This window comes from Balaenoptera musculus, chromosome 6 (genome assembly GCF_009873245.2).
Source record: "Balaenoptera musculus isolate JJ_BM4_2016_0621 chromosome 6, mBalMus1.pri.v3, whole genome shotgun sequence".
In the NCBI taxonomy this organism is placed as follows: Eukaryota; Metazoa; Chordata; class Mammalia; order Artiodactyla; family Balaenopteridae; genus Balaenoptera; species Balaenoptera musculus.
In genome coordinates, this window is record NC_045790.1 from 109,346,110 (window position 1) to 109,363,528 (window position 17,419).

Genomic DNA, 17,419 nt, shown 5'->3' on the forward strand with positions numbered 1-17,419 from the left:
GCCATTTAGTATCTCTTAGAAGATAGCTTTGGTCATAATGACTGGAGAAATCTTTTTGGAGGGCTTATTCATTCAACTGTACAGGATGAATTAGAAATTCTCTTGAGTCTTGTGTTGGGACTTAATTTGAGTGACACAGTTTAATCAGCTTGTTTTGACATGCTAAAGGAAACCTCAGCCAACTTGTTGTCACTGGTTGATTTATCTCGGTGACAGTTCAGGCAGCTGCATCATTCATACCAGCACATAGAGACTCTATCCTTTTTGTAGGCTGGAGGTGGTTTTCTTCCCCACAAAAACTTTGATCATTTTGAAAATGGTTCCTTTTTGATGTTATTCTTGACTATGTTGTAATATTTATGGTTCCTGCTTTCTCTTTTCTCCCTTTGTCTTCCTGATCTTGGGACCAAATCAGGAATTATGAAGCCTCAGGTTCTCTTCCCATTTGTTTACAGAGACTATATTAATGTGATGGGATTGTGCTGAGTCTAAAAAAGAGTGGTGTCACTCAGAATTACCCACTGACTCCTTTGTCATTACAGTGTACCACTAGCACCGCGTGCATGTGTGTCTATGGACTCCTTTCTTTTGTTCTGACCTCGCTGGAGCTGCACACACTGGGCAATCAGCAGGTCAGTTTCTGGCTTTCATGAGACTGTCTACACTGCCCCGCTTTGCAATCATCTTCCTAAGATACCCCTTTGAAGCTGATATAACACAGACCCATTTACTTCAAGTATGATTTGTTTATTGTTGTTTTCCACTTATTATATTATAAAAATGATGCATATTAATGATTAAAAAATTAGAAAGTGCTGATAAAAAGAAAAAACTATAATCCCACCTTGCAGGATAACATATGTTACATTTTTGATGTATGTAACATTTTGATGTGTTCCCTTCCAAATATAAAAATATAATAATTCCCTAGAAATGGAATCACAATGTATATACTGTTTTGTAACCTATTTTTTTTACTCTGTAGTGCATGTGTCCCAAACAGCTGTGGATGCTAATACTCTTGTGCAATATTTTTTTAAAATGAAATATTTCAAAGTTATTCCAAAGGAGACAAAAATTGTCTAATGATCCCATCACCAGCTTCCAAATTATCAGTGCACAGCTGATCTTATTCATTTCTGCCCCTTTCCTCCTTGGTTATTTTGAAGCAAATCCCAGACATCATTTAGTAAATATGAATATTTTAGTAAAATTTCACGACCATTCTCATATCTAAAAAAAAAAACTTCAAATAATCAAGGCAGTGTTCAAATTTCTAATTATAAATGTCATAAGTTTATCATAAGTTTGTATCAGGATCTAAATAAATAAGATCTGTACATTATTGGTTGATAAGTCTGTCAAATTTCTTTTAGTCTGTAGTTGTGCTGTCCACTATGGTAACCACAAGACATATCATTGTCTAGATCCATTAGTTCCTTAGGAGTTACGGAATGGCACTATTCTGACTCTATTATCTTTCCTCTTTCGTTTACTGGTTGGAACATTGCTATAAAAAAGAAATTTGTTTCACCATATATACAAATATCAAATCATTATCTTGTGCACCTGAAACTAATATAATGTTATATTTCAATTATTTCTCAATTAAAAAAAAGAAATTCTCTCTCGTTAACTATTTGATACTCTGGTATAGAGTACTGTACACGCTTCTTTTCCTGTATTCACCGCTTTTCCCTAGCATCCTTAGTAGCATCCCAAGTTGGCTACTGAGGTTTTTTTATTTTTTACATGGCATTGTGAACTCATGGATTTAAACATATTCGCTGTGTTTTAATTCATTGCAGTCATTATTCTTTTTTCATTTTTTGTTTGTTTGTTGTTTTTCTGCAGTTAGTATTCTTAGGCTCAGGTTGCCCCATCTTTGGCCAGTAAGAGCTTTTTCAGATTAGCTTCTGAATCTGCTTGACATTTCCCTTACACATTTTGATAGCTCTATTGCTTTCTGATATGACAAAATCTTGCAGGATTATCTTAGAAGATTCTTGCCCCAGACCTGGAATCTGCCATTTCTCCAAGGAGCCCTGGTTCCTTTCAGTGGGAAATGATATTTGGGGAGTTCTTTATAACTAAGTCATTGTATTCATTTATGATGAGTGACTTATTTTGGAAATTGAAGAAATTGATTAAGTTGATGAAAATGAATATTTCTTATCATTGGAGAGAAAAGAAATTGGTGTTAATTGAAAGACTCAATTTCCAAAGCTCTAGGAGCATAGAACAAGCTTTGCATCCTTTGCCAAAATTCTGGTCACATTTGGACCCTACTATATGCCTGGAGTATTGGTGTTAACATTTTGGGGTTACAGGTGTCCTAGTACTTGGAATTTTTTCAATAAATCATTTCATAAGCCTTCACTAGATTCCCAGTGTGTGCCAAACTCTGTGCCAGGTGCTGGGGATGAAAAATTTAAAAAGGCGTTATTCTTGACCTCTAGGAGCATAGTTTAGCTGAATCTAGTAGTACCTCACATTAACGTGGCATTTTAAACTTCACAGTTCATTTTCTCGTACATTATCTCATTTAATCCTTATGACAACACTGTGAAGCAGATAATAGTTTCACCATTTTAGAATTTTTTTTTTTTTAAAGGAATTCCTTTATTTTTATTATTTATTTATTTATTTATTTATTTTTGGCTGTGTTGGGTCTTCGTTTCTGTGCAAGGGCTTTCTCTAGTTGCGGCAAGCGGGGGCCACTCTTCATCGCGGTGTGCGGGCCTCTCACTATTGCGGCCTCTCTTGTTGCGGAGCACAAGCTCCAGATGCGCAGGCTCAGTAGTTGTGGCTCACGGGCCCAGTTGCTCCCTGGCATGTGGGATCTTCCCAGACCAGGGCTCGAACCCGTGTCCCCTGCATTAGCAGGCAGATTCTCAACCACTGCGCCACCAGGGAAGCCCCATTTTAGAATTTGAAGTTCAGAAAGGTTAATTTGCCTAAGATCATACAACAGATTAAGATTACATCCCTTACTTTTTAATCCCAGAATTCTTTCTGACATACTATATGAAGGTATTATTCATGTTTTTATTTTAACAGAATACAGTTAAAAAAAGATGGACTGGTTCAACTAGGGAAAATAAGCATTTTCTTCTTCCCTCCCCAACAGGATGTAATCGACACAGCATGTGAAGTCCTGGCAGACCCTTCTCTTCCAGAACTGTTCTGGGGAACAGTAAGTATGTCAGAGGGAGCCATGCTATGGTATTCTCTGTAGCAGAAGAATTTATTAAACACTTACGTTGTGATAGGTCTTATACTAAGCTTTTAAGTCTATTTTCTCATATAATCTATACAAAAATCTATGGATTGGGTAGTATTATTATCGTCACCATTTTGCGTGTGAGGAAATGTGATGCTCGGAGATGTGAAGTGATTTGCCCAAGCTAGTCACAACTAGACAATCAAGATCAAGATCTAGTTCTGTCTGACTTGAGTCCCTAGTCCACATTATTAACCAGTGTGTTGTCTCTCCTACCCATCAACTCTTTTTTTACATTGAGAGTCTCAGGCACCAGTAGTGCTATAACTCCTAAACGTACCACTGGGCGATTGTAATTGTGTCTTAAGAAATTTCAGAATATTGTAACAAGTTTAGAGTAAGAATATGGCTTTGGAGAGAACAGTTTCTCACCAGTACTTAGTCTTACCATTAACGGCCTCAAGCCTCAAGGTCCAGCTGATGAATAAATGTTTTCCCTTAAACTGTGGCCTGACTGATTTGCCTGTATATCTTATCCTCTTTTTCCTGAGATGCTATCCAGTCTTAACAGAATCAGTGTTCCAGGGAGAAGCCGGTGGGAAACAAAATTCAGATTGAGGATATGTTGCTCGTGTGTGTGGTGCTATCTGCTGACATGTTGTGGGTGCTTTTCACGTTAGTGGAAACAGGTCATGCACAGGTGAATGGTGTTTTCCTATGGAGAGGATGGCAGATGTCACTGGAGGCAGCAATAGTCTCTCCTCAGGTCCTGACTCAATCAGTTGTTGATAGCCTTTTTCAGTGGAAACGTGGAAGTCTTAAATTATTAGAGAGGAATGATGTCTACCTAAAGGAAAGGATTAATTTTACTTTCCCTTATGATTGCTGGGCAGTTCAGAGATGTGTTAATCCATGGATAATGTGAAGATCGGTGACTTCTACCCTTCCATCATAGGAGCCAACCTCTGGTCTTGGGATCATTCTGGACAGTGTATGTGGAATGTTTCCCCATCTCCTCTCCCCACTCCTGCAATTGCTACAAGCCCTCGTATCAGGGAAGTCTACTGCCAAGAAGGTAGGTTGTTCAGTTAGATGCCTAAATAGAGTAGGAGATGTTTTTTAGGATCCTTTTTGCTTTCCACATTGAAATTTCATTGCCATGGCAAGAACTAGTCTGAGGTTGAATGAAAAATGCCAAAGATAGTGCATCAGTTCTATAAAATTAAATTTAAATCTTTTTATTAAGTACCTGTTGTAGGTATTGTGGGAGTGAGACAAAATGTGAAGTCCCTTAGTATCTAGATGGAAGAGAGTAAGGGGTCTAAGAAATAAGTAATAAAGCCAGGTGGTATGTAACTAATGTCATCTGAGTGGTAAAGACCATACTGTTCAGGAGAGGCAACTCTCTGTGGAGTGAGGGGGGCCTTGACTTGGGTGTTAAAGAATAATAAGGATTGGACAAGGAGTGCAGGGGCAAGTCTAAGAAAAGTCACAGGGGTGGGTCTGTAAGAAGTTTGAGAGTCAGCACAGTCTGGCTGGCCACACAGTCTGGCTAAAAGAGCAGAAAAGCAGATGGGAAAGACCCCTTAAATGTCCCCCTGGTAAATGTGTGGCTGAGTTTTTTTTTCTGTGTGTTGGCAGGTGTATAGTTTCTTGGATAAGATGTCTTTCTACAATGAACTTTATAAGCACAAGCCCCATGATGTGATCTCCCATGAAGATGGAACTCTCTGGCGGAGGCAAACACCCAAACTTCTTTACCCTCTTGGTAAGATAGGCAGACCCTGGTTCAGTTGTCTCTTTTCCATGGCCTCTGTGTGGACCTTACTGCTGTTTTAATATTTCACATGGGTGCCTTTAAAGCAGGTCCTTCTCCTCTCCACTGTGCTTGTTGATTTGCTGATAAATTATTAGTTTCTCACTTTTTTCCATCATTAGATTGTTTTACTTCAAAAATAATGCATGTTCATTATAACAAGGGAAACAATGCAGAGATACATTTTAAAAAGCTAATCTCTCTTCAGACCTGTCTCCATCAGATGATTAACGTTAAGAGTTTGGTGTGTGTCCTTTTGCACATTTCTGTGTTCTCTCACAAATTCATTCTGCGAACTGATTTTATTACATGTGGATCTGACTCATTCTTTTTAGTAACTATGTAATTATTCTTGATGTCCCATAATTTTTTATCTTTTCCCTTCCAGAGGACATTTAGGCTGTGTCAGGTTTTTGCCACTATAAACAATGCTGCTTTGGGGACATATACCTTTATATACTAGTGCTTTTATTTTTAGTATATAGAATCCCCAAAGTGGGATTGTGGGTAAAAGGGTATATACAATAAAATTTTTAAATGCATGTCCACTGACAGATGAAATGGATTTTAAAAAATGTGGTATATATAAGTGAGACATCAAGTCTTCCTAAGAGCCAAAATGTGGAATATTATTCAGCCTGAAAGAGAACAGGAATTCTGACACATGCTATAACACGGGTGAACCTTGAAGGCATGATGCTAAATGAAATAAGACAGTCCCAAAAGAACAAACACTGTTCCACTCATATGAGGTACTTAGAGTAGTCAGATTTACAGAGACAGAAAGTAGAATGGTGGTCACAGGGGCTGAGGGATGGCGTAATGGAGAATTATTGGTTAATGGGTATAGAATTTCAGTCTTGCAAGATGAAAACAGTTCTTTGGGTGGATGGTAGTGATGGTCGCATTACCATGTGAATGTACTTAACGCCACTGGACTGAACACTTAAAAATGGTTAAAATGGTATATTTTATGTATTTTTTTACCACAATTTTAAAAAAATAATAAAAAGTTTTGAATGGTAATGTCAAATTAAGTTGTAGAAAAATGTTGTAGCAATTTCCTTTCCTACTGGCAGTGTCTAAGAGTAACAGCCTTACTGTCCTAATCTCGGCATCATTACTGACTTACCCAGTCACCCAGGCACCTACTGTCCCATAAGGTGGTCTTCCTATAGTCATCATTTGAGTGGAGAACCACTCTGCACTCAGCTGTTTTTCAGACACATGGAAAGAGTCACTTCCCTAATGACAAGAGAGGGGTTTTGTTTTTCTTTTTCTTTTTAATGGAAAAAGCTGTAGCAGTGTTGGATACTAGGAATAGAAACTATGCATCTCTGTGTGATTAAATATTGCTGTCTGTAATAGGAGTCACCTCTTCCTATTAGACTAATTTCTCTCTCTCCCTTCCTTAGGGGGTCAGACCAACCTTCGCATACCTCAAGGCACTGTGGGCCAAGTAATGTTGGACGATAGGGCCTACCTGGTACGCTGGGAATACTCTTATAGCAGCTGGACCCTCTTCACCTGTGAGATTGAAATGCTGCTTCATGTTGTTTCCACCGCAGGTGAGGTCAGCTTTGGGAGACATCTCTGTGGGAAGAAAAATGGACATGCTTAGAGGATTTGGAAGATAGAGAATTTCAAGATAAGATTCAGAACCTTCCAGATTGTGATTAGCATAATTTGTTCATCTGGGTCTCAGAGACTGTTCAGTGATCTTTTTTTTTTTGGCTGTGTTGGGTCTTCGCTGCTGTGCGCGGGCCCTCTCCAGCTGCGGCGAGCGGGGGCCACTCCTCGCTGCGGTGCGCAGGCTTCTCATTGCGGTGGCCTCTCCCGCTGCGGAGCACGGGCTCCAGGCACGCAGGCTTCAGCAGTTGCAGCACTCAGGCTTAGTAGTTGTGGCTTGCGGGCTCCAGAGCACAAGCTCAGCAGCTGTGGCGCATGGGCCCAGTCGCTCCACGGCATGTGGGATCCTTCCGGACCAGGGCTTGAACCCGCGTCCCCTGCATTGGCAGGTGGACTCCCAACCACTGCGCCACCAGGGAAGTCCCTGTTCAGTGATCTTAAAGGAATTGTTTTCATTGAGATCACAAGCTTCCTTCCCCCTCAGATGTGATTCAGCACTGCCAGCGGGTCAGACCCATCATTGATCTGGTCCATAAGGTCATCAGTACAGACCTGTCGATAGCAGACTGTCTCCTGCCCATCACGTCCCGCATCTACATGCTGCTGCAGCGGTCAGTATCTGGTAACTCCACTGGGCTAAAGTCCGCACATGTTCCACTGTGGACAGCCCTGGTATGGTATCTATCCCCAGCTGAGGGCTTTCCTGTTTTCACATCCCTGCTGCCAGGAGGGATTTGGGAAGAGAGAACTGGAAAATATTTGTGATGGAACAAGTCGTATTATTCATTTTACTGAGTACAGTGCACTGTTCTCCAACCAGGTTAACGACCGTGATCTCCCGGCCTGTGGATGTCATTGCTTCTTGTGTCAATTGCTTGACCGTTCTGGCTGCCCGGAACCCAGCAAAGGTGAGACACCAAGTCTTCCTAACAGCCGAAAAATGTCACGCTTGGTGTATACCTGAAGACACATGGACATTTGACTCTTCTTTTCCCTTCTCAGGTCTGGACTGATCTTCGTCACACAGGCTTTTTACCTTTCGTGGCCCACCAGGTCTCCAACATGAGTCAGATGATTAGGTGAGCCAGGTCTTAGGGATTAGAGTATATTCCCTGGGAGTACCATATACATTTCAGATCTAAACTAGCTTCGTTAGTTTTAAAGATGCTTCTCTGCCCGTTTGCTCCTTGTCTGTTCAGCCCTCTCACCGGAAATGAGTGAGGGCAAGGCAAAAGAGGTGATGGGACTTGGGGCACAGAGGCTGCTTTCCTCTTAGGCCAGCACTGATGGTTCACAGTCTTCAAAGCCTGAGAGAGAGAGACAGAGAGAGAAAGAGGTATTTCTCATTCACCTTAGGTACGTGGGAGTTAACTTTCCAGTCTAGAGAGTCCAGAGGTTTCTGGATCCAGAGGCTCAACTTCCCCTTTTTAAGCCATAGTCACTCAGTACTTTTCCTTGATTCATGGCCACTCGAGCTTGCCTGGTAGACCAGTTATTAATACACAGGCTCCATCTTACTACCTGAACATTCTCTCCTTGCTTTCTTTTGCTTACAAGATGAGGATGTTTTCCTCATGTTTATTTGATTTTTCACTTTTGAGGTTGTATATCAATAAAGTCTTTAATGCTTACCCTGGGTATTAAATAGCCTAGATTTGATTAATTCCTTTGCAGAGCTTTCCTATTTTATGCCCAAGCCATCTAAATAATAAGAAGAATGCTCTGTGATTATAATTTTTTGAAACCTTTTTTTCCCTCTGCCTCTCTGTCTTTTGCCAGTGCCGAGGGGATGAATGCTGGAGGGTATGGAAACCTCTTGATGAATAGTGAACAGCCCCAGGGCGAGTATGGAGTCACTGTTGCCTTTCTGCGCTTGATCACCACTCTTGTCAAGGTAAAATCTAATCAGATAGAAGCATCTGAAATAGTTTCCCTGCCCCCAGCTACTGGAGTCATTTTGTTTGCAGCTAGACCAGTTGTCCTGAGGTTATGGTGATGACAGTTTCTGTGTATTGAGTATTTATTGTGTGCCAGATTCTATAGTAGATGCTTTATCTATGTTAACTTATTTAATACTCAGAGGCTGTATGGTATAACGCAGCAACTCTCAAGCTATTTTGACAGAGCCCAGGGTAATATGTACACATTACATCATATCCCAGGATACACATTGTATGTTTACTTCTAAAGCAGAGTTTCACAGTACAACACTACTCTTACTATGCAAGATGCACTCAGATGTTTTCTAATAAGTTATCTCACAATCCACTAATGGGTCACAGCTCTCTTTGAAAAATACTTGTGTAGCATAGATTTTGGAGTCAGAATTAGGTTTACATTTCAGGTTGACCACTTACTAGCTGCATGACCTTGGGCAAGTACTGAATTTCTTAGAACCTCTCTAAACTGGGATGATAAATATCTCTGCCTCATGGAGTTGTTGAGAGGGCCACACATGAAAAATACTCAGCACACTTCCTGCCTGCAGGAGTCAGTCAATCAGTGAATGCTTAAAAAGATAGAAACAATCCTATGTACAGGTAGGGATATAGATATTGATGTTTATATAAAGAAGCCCCGTTTTTAAGATAAGGAAGCTGTTGGTAACAAGTAATATTAGGACAAAGAATTTGGAGTGTCAGATCTCCTTTCTGATAGCCGAGTGATGGGGTAGAGGTTGGGAGTGGTTGGTGATCATGGCAGTGAAACTGGCATTCTCCATCATCAACAGTCCTATATCCTCTGTGTTTAAGATAGACCTCTCTTCTACTCAGATTTAGCCTTCATCCGTCTCTTTCTTGTAGGTGCCTTTTGTGACATTGTCAATTGTCTTTTTAGTCCCTTTCTCTGTTCTAGAGAAACCTACAACTTGGATTCAGTTGAACTAGAGTATTCTGATGTTTCTTTTTTTTTTTCCACTGATGGCCAAGGTTTGCCCAGATTTCCTCTGGACCTACGGTTTTGGAATTAAATCTCTAGTGACAAAATGACTTACCTTTAAGTGGCATAAACCCTCACAGCATGGTTTCTTGTAGGGGCAGCTTGGTAGTACCCAGAGCCAAGGGCTGGTGCCCTGTGTCATGTTTGTGCTGAAGGAGATGCTGCCGAGTTACCACAAGTGGCGGTACAACTCCCATGGAGTGAGAGAACAGATTGGTAAGGAAAGCATGGGCAGGGAAGATGGGAGGAATTGCTGGTTCCCTGGATTTTTCTCTTGTTCTTGGAATAAGGTTCATCACACAAGGCCGCGTCATTCCTCTGTCTTTTCTGGAGTCCAGGTTGCCTGATCCTGGAGCTGATTCATGCAATACTGAACCTGTGTCATGAAACAGACCTGCGCAGCAGGTAGGAGGCGGGTGATTGCTAGCGCTTGGTACTCTCGGATGCTGCCAGCCCGCAAGGGAAGACACAGGCTTCTGCTGTGCAGAGCTAGCTCATTCTTCCAGAGTACTCAACTTGGTTAGTCCCAGAGCTCAGTGCTCCTGGGTTCTGACTTGCTTTCCACCAGGCTGTTTCTCCTTTCTCCCTATGAAGAGAGAAGAGCAAATGAAATGGGAACAAGGTTGTTCCCAGTGAAATTGTACACACACACACACACACACACACAGAGACCTTTTTTATGACCTTTACAAAAATTATGCATGTTCATAGGGAAACAGGACTATTAACAAGTTAATGTGTATCTTCTAGGTTTTTTCCTCTGCTTGTACTAACTCTGTACCTTTTATTTCCATGCCACTACATATAGATCTGTCTTGTTTTAATGGTTCCATGCATTCCATTGTATGGATTAATTATGATTCATTTCAGTAAGCATATCCATTAATTGATGGACATTTAGGTTGTTTCTCAGGGTCTATTTAAGGAAAGGAATCAGAGTGGCTTCCTCTGGCAGCGAGAGCTGATCTGTATCACTAATGTCCAATTGTTTAGGTTTGGACAATACCCTTTCCTTCCAGTAGTAAATTTGGCAGCTCCCCGGTAACTCAGAACACGTCTGTCTTCCAGTCATACCCCAAGTCTGCAGTCTCTCTGCATCTGCAGCCTGGCCTATACAGAAGCAGGACAGACTGTGGTCAATGTCATGGGCATCGGCGTGGACACCATCGACATGGTGATGGCTGCTCAGCCCCGCAGGTAGGCCTCCCTTGCCGCCTTCCACCGTTTATCTTTATTGTGCCTGCATGTTGTAAGAACTTCAGCATAAGAAAGACAACCTTGTTCTTCCTAGGGCATAGCCTTTGTATAACCTAGTGGCTGCTCTGTAGACTGGCACATAGCAAAGGGAGTTGATTGCTCCTCCTCTCTCCTAGTTTGGACTGGGGCCTCTAAAAGAAGCTGTTGAACTCTGGGATTATTGTTGGAATCTAATTCATGAGAGCACATATATTGCGAATGAAGTCATGTTGTCTGAATCAACTTTGGTTTCCATTTGGCACCCTAGTGATGGGGCAGAGGGCCAAGGGCAGGGCCAGCTGCTGATCAAGACGGTGAAACTGGCATTCTCTGTCACCAACAATGTTATTCGGCTGAAACCTCCTTCTAATGTGGTGTCCCCGCTGGAACAGGCTCTCACACAACATGGTATGTAATTTTCTTCCACTCAGCAGCATTTCTGCCCATAAGTACATACTTCAGGCTGTGTTTTTAGAGGTCAACAATATTTTCTGATGAACTCTTTGAGGAAATTTGGGGATGATCACCAGTTCCCATCCTGGACTTAGAAATAAGAAGACTGTATCATACTTCATCTCTGCCTCCTATTGATGACAGAATAATAGTAAAGAACACATGTTCAAGTTAGACTGTCTAGGTTCAAATTCTGACTTCAACCAGCTTTGACCTTGGGCACATAATTAAACAACTGTGCTTCAGATTTCTCATCTATGAAGTGGGGATAATAGCAGTATCTACCTTATGAGATTATAATGAAGATTAAATTGCTACTTGTAAAACCTGGTACCTGTTTAGTATTGACTGTTATTACTCTTTGACCTTAAACTACTCATTTAATCTCTTTGGGACCCAGTTTCCTCATTTTCAAGTAGACGTTTGGGTAACGTCTACAACCTTTTTTGAGCTGTATCATTTTGGGATTTTTAGCATTTCAGTGCCATGCTTTAATGTGATGGCACTTTAATGTGATGTGGTTAGGTTTTCCTAACCTATTTGTTAAAAGGATGTTTTCTTAAAAACGTATCTTTTTCTGCTCTTTTTTTTTTTTTTTTGATTTATTTAATCTATTATTTTTTTTTATTTTTGGCTGTGTTGGGTCTTCGTCGCTGTGCGCGGGCTTTCTCTCTTTGCGGCGAGTGGGGGCTACTCTTCGTTGCGGTGCGCGGGCTTCTCACTGAGGTGGCTTCTCTTGTTGCAGAGCACCGGCTCTAGGCGCGTGGGCTTCAGTAGTTGTGGCTCGCGGGCTTCAGTAGTTGTGGCTCACAGGCTCTAGAGTGCAGGCTCAGTAGTTGTGACACACGGGCTTAGTTGCTCCACGGCATGTAGGATCTTCCTGGACCAGGGCTCGAACGTGTGTCCCCTGCATTGGCAGGCAGATTCTTAACCACTGCGCCACCAGGGAAGTCCCTATTTTTCTGCTCTTAATGAATTGGATTGAGCTGTTTACCCCCAATCCTGCCTGTCCCCTTGGCTACTGAAAAACGAGAATGATACAGCCACCTAGATTTGCTCTGGCCCTCCAAGTACTTAAGAGTAAATTCCCTCACATATATGAGCCTTTTTGAACAGAAGGCTCTCTTAAGAGCTTGAATCAGGCATGCTTTGGTGTCTAAACTGTTTCCTGTACTTCTTCAGGTGCCCATGGGAACAACCTTATTGCTGTTCTTGCCAAATACATCTACCACAAACACGACCCTGCTTTGCCACGTCTTGCCATCCAGCTACTGAAACGTCTGGCCACGGTAGGATCCCACCTAACGAGTCAAAGCCCCAGAAAACTGACTTTGTGCTTGAGACCACTCTTGCTTTCTCCCAAGAGAAGTAGCTAACTTGGACTTTTAAAATGATGTAGCCATAAAGACACACACACACGCACGCAAATTGTGTCTTATGAGAGGTTTTTTTTTTCCCTGTTTATAAAAGACACACAAATTCATTTTAAAATGTTTATTTAAATGTTACAGATAAATGTAACATAGAAAGTTAAGGTAGCCTATGATCTCCTCATTCCAAGAATTCCTATGAGCAGGTTGGTACGCATTGCTCCAGATTTCTTTTTATCTGTGCTTATATATTTAGGGATGTTTGGTGTGAGCTTTTTTGTTCTTTCCAAAAGTAGAATTCCACGATACATACTGTTTTGTGTCTAGCTTTCTTCACTTAACACGATATCCTGCAGTCTTGCCGTGTGGGCACATTTGGAGCTACTTCATTCTCTAATGCTTGCACGGCATGCCATAGAATGGATGCATCCTAATTTATTTGGGCTATTTTTTGTCTTAGTGTTAAACAGTGCTGTAGTGAACATTCTTATCCATAGAACTCTGTAAACTTTTGTTTACAGTTCCTAAGAATTAGATAGATATCAATGGACATTTTAATTTTTATTAGAAATTTTGAAATTACCCTCCAAAAAGGATTGTAACAGTTTATGCTCCTAAAACCCAAGTCTTGTATCCTTGCCACAGTGGCTTCATCAATTTTTTAATCTTTGCTAATCTAATAGACAAATCAATATCTTTTTTTTAACTTTGTATTTATTTAACCATGAGAGAGGTTATGCATCTTTTTATGTTGATTACTATTTCTTCTGGGAATCGTTGGGCATCTTTTGCTGTAGTTTGGAATGATGTCTCTTTTGACCCAGAGCTGTCCATCTGAATGTTTCCCTTTCTGGCATTTTCCGAGAGTTGTTCAGCACCTTTCTTCAGGAGTCTGTTGAGGTTTCTCTGGAGGTAGAGCTCTAAGCCTGTGTGTCCCGGTCTCCACCAGGTGGCCCCAATGTCAGTATACGCCTGCCTGGGCAATGATGCGGCTGCCATCCGTGATGCCTTCCTGACCCGACTGCAGAGCAAGATTGAGGACATGCGCATCAAAGTCATGATTCTGGAATTCCTCACAGTTGCCGTAGAGACGCAGCCAGGCCTCATTGAACTGTTTCTGAATCTGGAGGTGAAGGATGGCAGTGATGGCTCCAAGGTGAGCCTGCACCTGGGATGAAGCTGGGAGACAGCTCCCTGGGAGGTGGTTGCTGGACTCTGTGGGTCCAGTTGATGGCAGAAGCTGTGGGGCTGAACTCTCGCCTGCCCCTCTTGCAGGAATTCAGCCTTGGGGTGTGGAGCTGTCTCCATGTGGTGCTGGAGCTGATTGATTCCCAGCAGCAGGATCGCTACTGGTGCCCACCACTGCTGCACCGTGCAGCCATTGCCTTTCTGCATGCCCTGTGGCAGGACCGTCGGGACAGTGCCATGCTGGTCCTCAGAACCAAGTGAGTCTGTCCCAGGAGTTACTTAACCTCCAGAGCTCATGTCCTTGTCTGTAAGATGGGGTAACAATCGTTCTGAGAGATTTGTTGTGACAGGTCCCTGGGCACATGCATAAAAGTGCTTAGTGCCTGGGTCAGTGTGTGGGAGTTTATTCTCTTTTTAAAGCTGCCACCAGCAGGCGTAACCTTTACTCTGATGTGTTTACCTTAGAGTTTCCACCTTTTGCATTTCTGCCTTTTGCCAACCCCCCAAAACCATTGTTCGTGAGAAACGGTAGATTCAGATGAGAGTGGCTCACTCAAGCCATTGGACTGAGTGGAGCACGCTCTTCTCTTGGAGCCTGTTTGTCCATGGAACCCTTGATGTTTATGTAGGAGCAAGCGGCCCACGCAGCAGATGTTAGGGTTGTGGGAGCGATAAAATGTGGGGAAGTAACCACCAAGGGGAGGTGGAGAGAGGAGAAGGGACCGGGTAAGAGAACATGTGATTGCCAACATGTATTTTCTTTTTAGACCCAAGTTCTGGGAGAATTTAACCAGTCCACTATTTGGAACCCTTTCTCCTCCCTCAGAAACATCCGAGGTGAGCAGTGGTGGAGGGAGGGATGGTGACTGAAAGTCCCTGGGAGTCAAGGCTGGGCTGTGAGACTGAGCTGTGGAAAGTGACTCCTCCCCTAATTAAACAACCAGAATGTTTTCTTCACTAGAAACTTCTCTCTCAGAGAAGTGCTTGCCTCCTCTCCCTTTGCTGTCTTGCTCTGGGAAGGAGAGTGGCATGCCCTGCTCTGTGTTGCTGGCTCTATGGTCTCCACTCACTTGGAGACACTGTGGACCTGACGCTTCTGCTCTTGCAAGTTAGATGCCCACTCACATTCGACAGGGAATGTGCTTTCTCGTTTTCTAGTGTTGGGTCCCTGCTCTGTTCCCTTGTGGGAGGGCGGGGCACCAGGGGAGAGGTTCTCATGATTCTCTGCTCTCCCCCTCCACAGCCCAGCATCCTGGAAACCTGTGCCCTAATCATGAAGATAATTTGCTTGGAGATATACTATGTAGTTAAGTGAGTCCTTTCCCCTTTTGAGATTTTAATTAGAGGTTTGTGGCGGGGGGACCATGGTAGTCTACGGCTGAGGGCACGGCTTTATGAGCCAAGGCAGAGGAGAGAGCTAGTTTGGAGCCATTTATGGAGGGCCACTGGTCTGTGTCCCTGGCCAGTCCATTGATGGCATTTATGATTGTCGGAAAGAGTTATTGTGAAGCCAACTCCATGTGCTCGGGATTTTATGGAGGAGGAATCCTAGAAAAGGCCTCAGCCTAACCCATTATATTGAGCAAGAAGTGTGAGCCCCACACATCGGAGCTGATCGGGAGCCGTCTGCTTTTAAGCCCATGTGAGGTGGTTTTCTCTGCCTCAGGAACAGTCTGTGCCCATCACGTTCCCATCTGCTTTTAAAACCTAACTGTAGGTTTTGTTTTTTCTCGACACCATAGGGGCTCATTAGACCAATCTTTAAAAGATACACTCGAGAAATTTTCCAGTGAGAAACGCTTTGCCTACTGGTCAGGGTATGTCAAGTCCTTGGCAGTTCACACGGCTGACACAGAGGGCAGCAGCTGCACCTCCCTGGTAGAGTATCAGATGCTGGTCTCCGCCTGGAGGATGTTTCTCATCATCGCCACCAGTCACGTAAGAACCTCCTGGGGTGCGGTTTTCACTTTGGTATCCTAGCAACGATATGCTGGGATGCCTAGCAGATATAGCCCCTTGGGATAAAGAATGAATCAGGATTTTTCTCTGAGAGCTAAAATGTAACAGGTTCTGTGCCAAATATGGGGTGTTTGAGGGCTTTGGGGCAAACAAGAGACCCTTAAAGAAAGTGCAGAGAAGTCATTTTAAATCCCTTCAGACATTCATAAAACCCTCCTATAGCCACCTTTGCGGCCCTGGATAGGTCCAGGGGCTCCCTTCGTTCATCCACCTCTTGTGCACGTGCATAGTTGGCCTTCTCACGCTGTGTGCCCTGTGGACGCTAGGTACATACTTGTTGACTAGTCAGCAGGTAGCTGCAACTACTGCAGCAGCACCCTCTCTAGGGAGCAGTTGGTTTTCATTGGTTCTAGAAACGGCATTTCCTGGTCTTCTTAGAAAAAGAACAGAGACCATTGTGTCTGCAACGTGTGTCTACAGAGCACTGGTTTTTAGAGAGAGAGTTAACGTTTGGGAAGAATTTGCATTTTTCCTTGGCTTTTGTGTGTGTGTGTGTGTGTGTGTGTGTGCGCGCGCGTGCTTTGACAACACCATGCTGTGGAGTGAGGACTTGATATTGACCTATTTTGCCTTAGGGAATCCAGATTACTATCTTGATTTCATTACTAACTTCAGCTTAATAGATGCCCTTTGTTCCAGGCACACTCTTACATCTTCCATGACTTGTTCCCTAGTGCCAGACTGCCCACAGCCTTGGAGCTTGGCTGTGACAGAGTGGTTTTGGACCCCTGAGACTACAGACACAACAAAAGGCTCAACCATCTTGGGGGAATGATTGATTCCCCAGGCAGTAATTTGTGTGTCACCTGCCTTTTAGGTCCTACCTGGGCAGCAGTTCTTGAATTGCAGCTCTGAAAATCCCACCATCCTCTTTTCTCCTAGGGAACCTATCTGGTTTAGTCCAGGACATTGATCATTCATTCATTTAATGGATAGTAATGGAATGCTTACTGTGTACCAGGCGCTGGGATGCAGCAGTGAATAAGGCAAATACGGTCTTTGATCTCATGGAAGGTGGCCCATGAGAGAGGCAAATTGTGAACAAAGAAATATAGTTTGGGATTGTGGTAGTTCACTGGAAAGGAAATAATCAAGATGCTGTGGTAGGGCTTCCCTGGTGGTGCAGTGGTTAAGAATTCACCTGCCAATGCAGGGGACACAGGTTCGAGCCACGGTCTGGGAAGGTCCCACATGCTGCGGAGCAACTAAGGCCATGCGCCATAACTACTGAGACTGCGCTCTAGAGCCCGCGAGCCACAACTACTGAGCCCACATGCCACAACTACTAAAGCCCATGCGCCTAGAGTCCGTGCACCTAGAGCCCGTGCTCCACATCAAGAGAAGCCACCTCAATGAGAAGCCTGCACACCGCAACAAAGAGTAGCCCCCCCTCACTGCAACTAGAGAAAGACCCCACAGAGCAACGAAGACCCAATGCAGCCAAAAAAAAAAAAAAAATTAAAAAAAAAAATATATATATAAAAAAAAAAGATGCTATGATAGCGACTGCTAAAGGAGGATAGGAGTGGTCGGGAGGCCCTCTCT

The 17,419-nt window shown here is 43.1% G+C and overlaps 1 protein-coding gene across 3 annotated transcripts in view; it reads left to right on the forward strand.

The window, feature by feature from the left end:
- The window catches only part of NUP188 (nucleoporin 188), a 44,913-nt gene that overhangs the window by 20,697 nt on the left and 6,797 nt on the right, over window positions 1–17,419 (forward strand). For 2 of the 3 annotated variants that reach the window (XM_036854947.1, XM_036854949.1), the window contains exons 12-31: window positions 543–632; window positions 3,131–3,196; window positions 4,179–4,298; window positions 4,865–4,991; window positions 6,455–6,607; window positions 7,153–7,279; window positions 7,489–7,576; window positions 7,671–7,747; window positions 7,945–8,004; window positions 8,448–8,562; window positions 9,704–9,824; window positions 9,947–10,013; window positions 10,677–10,805; window positions 11,113–11,252; window positions 12,480–12,586; window positions 13,617–13,823; window positions 13,943–14,112; window positions 14,623–14,692; window positions 15,099–15,166; window positions 15,598–15,793. In XM_036854947.1, coding sequence (XP_036710842.1) covers window positions 543–632; window positions 3,131–3,196; window positions 4,179–4,298; window positions 4,865–4,991; window positions 6,455–6,607; window positions 7,153–7,279; window positions 7,489–7,576; window positions 7,671–7,747; window positions 7,945–8,004; window positions 8,448–8,562; window positions 9,704–9,824; window positions 9,947–10,013; window positions 10,677–10,805; window positions 11,113–11,252; window positions 12,480–12,586; window positions 13,617–13,823; window positions 13,943–14,112; window positions 14,623–14,692; window positions 15,099–15,166; window positions 15,598–15,793 — 2,298 coding nt within the window. The remainder of the gene's footprint in view (window positions 1–542; window positions 633–3,130; window positions 3,197–4,178; window positions 4,299–4,864; window positions 4,992–6,454; window positions 6,608–7,152; window positions 7,280–7,488; window positions 7,577–7,670; window positions 7,748–7,944; window positions 8,005–8,447; window positions 8,563–9,703; window positions 9,825–9,946; window positions 10,014–10,676; window positions 10,806–11,112; window positions 11,253–12,479; window positions 12,587–13,616; window positions 13,824–13,942; window positions 14,113–14,622; window positions 14,693–15,098; window positions 15,167–15,597; window positions 15,794–17,419) is intronic. The other variant, XM_036854948.1, reaches the window with a different exon arrangement.